General features: G+C 43.6%; 1 protein-coding gene across 1 annotated transcript in view; it reads right to left on the bottom strand.

Moving 5' to 3' along the window:
• Positions 1 to 2,921, bottom strand: part of LOC103617802 (ubiquitin-associated protein 2) — a gene marked incomplete at its 5' end in the record, with an annotated part of 103,260 nt that overhangs the window by 12,849 nt on the left and 87,490 nt on the right. The window contains one exon of the mRNA XM_017737465.1: positions 1,824 to 2,038. Coding sequence (XP_017592954.1) covers positions 1,824 to 2,038 — 215 coding nt within the window. The remainder of the gene's footprint in view (positions 1 to 1,823; positions 2,039 to 2,921) is intronic.

Genomic DNA, 2,921 nt, shown 5'->3' with positions numbered 1-2,921 from the left:
AGATAAAACTATTTATTTAACAAACACATGGGAAGGAAAAATAATGTTAGATGGTAAAATCCTTCGCTGTGGAGGAAAAAACCTGGGAAAGTGTTAAGAGTCCTCCCTTTGGTCTCCTTGGAGCTGGGGCTTGGCCCAGGGCCAGGCCTCCGTGCCCAGTGGAAAGGCCTCCTCATGTGCTCTGATGTTAAAGCAATCAAGCAGTCCAGTAGAAAAGGGAGAAAATCTGAAATTCCAGGGAAGGAAAAATTCAACTCTCAGTCTCCCTCCGGAGAACAAAGCAGCTGAACCACTGGCCAAAAAAAACTGTCCTGGGAGCAGCAAGCCGGGTGCTTCCTCCCTCCCCTGCCACAGCTGGGAAACAAATTGCTATCTGTGTATGACCTTGAACAAGTTGCAAACTGCTTTGAAAAAGTTTTCCTCAGTTTTTTCCTTCCCCCTCTCAGGCTCAGTTTAGAGGCATAGAAAGGCACAAAAATTAATTTCTGGGCATAGGCAGCGATATGGGATACACATCGTAAGGTCACCCCAAGACACCCCAGACGTAGCAGCCCAAACTAGGACAGGCAAACAAAATTGAGTATATATTCCGAATTATGTTCATTGCCTTGGAGGTTATCATGCAATAGACATAAAAAACCAATAAAGCAATTTTTATACCATACCCTGGTCTCAACAGGAGCATTACTACAGGCAGGTAGTTCCCCATGTGCAGAAAAATAGAGAGCAAGGTACAAGACCCACGTAAACATGTTGAGCATCATGGCGAATAGGTGGTTTCTGTAATACAGAATGGTAATCCTGACTTCTCTCACGACTTGCCCCATATTGGGCACCAAAACATGTACTAGTTTGAAAGCAAACCAGTGAGAGATTCCAAGTCAGAACTACAATTTAATAGGAAAATTATAATAGATGCAATAGTACAGAAACACTGACAGATTCAGAGTACAACCTGACACCCTGTCGGTCAGGGTGGTGGTAGCAGTCCAATTAAATGGTGGCTGCAATCCTGTTGAAGTGACAGATGTGGTTCTGTTGAAGGCTCTGTCAAAGCGGTGATCCTGTAGAAAGGTCTGGTCTTCCTCTGAAGGTCCAGTGGTGGTTATGTAGCTCTTGTCCTCTGGGAATCCAGTAGGTAAAGGCTGACTGTGGTGTTCCAAACCTCAGATTATATCCAGGTGGGAATGCTTGGTTCCTCCCCCTAGGTGGAGCATCTCACAATGGGATGACGTAATTTTATGAGTCATGTAGTGAGGCTGGATGGCCCATTAATGGAAGATATCCCCCTGGAGGGAGTTATCAGGGATGTGTCATGGAAGATACAAAGAACACTGCCCCATCTGGTTTTAACAGATGATGATAGAATACATACTTTTGGTTACATCTTACATTGTTACCTAAGACATTGTGGCCTTTCAATACTTAAAGGGAGCTTATAAGAAAGACACAGAAACATTTTTTACCAGGGTTTGTAGTGACAGGACAAGGGGGAATGGCTTTAAACTGAAAGAGGGTAGATTTAGACTCTGACATAAGGAAGATATTTTTTACAATGAGGGTGGTGAGACACTGTCACAGGTTGCCCAGAGGTGTGGCTGCCCCATCCCTGTAAGTGTTCAAGGCCAGGTTGGACAGAGCTTGGAGAAACCTGGTCTAGTGAAAGGTGTCCCTGTTAATGACAGGGGCATTGGAACTACATGATCTTTAAGGTCCCTTGCAACCCAAACCATCCTGTGATTCTAAGATGTAGAAGGTTTGGGCTGGAGAGAGCAAAACCAGAGGCACACGGGGAGGGTTACAGTTTAGGCTATCACACTTACGAACATGGTTGGCCCATATTGGAATGCACTGGGAACACCGGGCACACCAGCATAATAAGGTAACCCAGTGTAGCTGTACCCCGGGGGCAGGGTCGGATTGAGGAATGGCTGCTGAGTTGTATGGTGAGTCTGAGTCTGGTTCTGCTGTGACTGGGCAAGCGTGGTAGCAGGAGCAGGGGAGGCAGAATCCCCACGGCCAAATTTTGTTATGTCACCTGCAAAAGAACAAACTCATCAGAAAAGCTATCAAAGCTACGCCAAAAGCAGAGAATTCAAAGGATTCAAAATCTCTGAATACAAATAGACAACTACAGAAGAGAATACATCTTATGCTTGAAAGCCTGCAGTTGTTCATGGGAAGCCCTCTCCCAGTTTCTGTTCCTGACGGTTACAGGGACATTGCCTGTTAGTGGCAGAAAACTCCATGCCATGGCTAATCCATTGATAAAATGGAGATACCAATACTTACCTATCTCACACAATCTGAGCAAATTCATTATATCAGATCATTGCAATAAAACATGCTAAAAGCAAAAGTATTGTAAACAGCCAAAGAGCAAATAGTTGTTGGGTTAAAGTGTGACTCTCCTGGAGGTTAAACTGATTAGCTAAGCTTCATTGGCTGAAAGCAAGTTAGGATTTACAGGAAGCGATAGGCATATTTTTGTCAGTCTGTTTATTTGCCAAGCATGACTAGAGTTAATATGTCTAGTTCCTCACACCACCAAAGTTCTGGAAACAATAGCTGAAGGCCAGGAAAACAAGACTTGCATCGTGGGCCACCTTTTTTAAGAAGTAGGAAGGGAAATTCAGTTATTACCCCAAAAGCAGGCTCCCAAGAGAAATGATTATGCAGCAGAACTCCTGAACACTTTCATTTTTTGGTGTCTTACAGAGCAGCGTGCTCACATGTTTTTAGGGAGGTGACATATATCACTCATATCTATCTCATTCCCAACTAGTATTCCTTTATGTTGGTTACAAAAAAGTATGACAACACTTAATACCATTGTTATGGGAATTATAACACCTATAGCTACAGTTTTAAGCTGTAATCAGATTGCAGTGAAAGAAAACCACTGGCTGAAAATCCTAAAT

The sequence above is a fragment of the Corvus brachyrhynchos genome, unplaced genomic scaffold, assembly GCF_000691975.1.
Source record: "Corvus brachyrhynchos isolate BGI_N302 unplaced genomic scaffold, ASM69197v1 scaffold186, whole genome shotgun sequence".
NCBI classification, from domain to species: Eukaryota; Metazoa; Chordata; class Aves; order Passeriformes; family Corvidae; genus Corvus; species Corvus brachyrhynchos.
The sequence above is the reverse complement of the archived record's forward strand: the minus strand, read 5'-3'. Positions and strand labels throughout refer to the sequence as shown.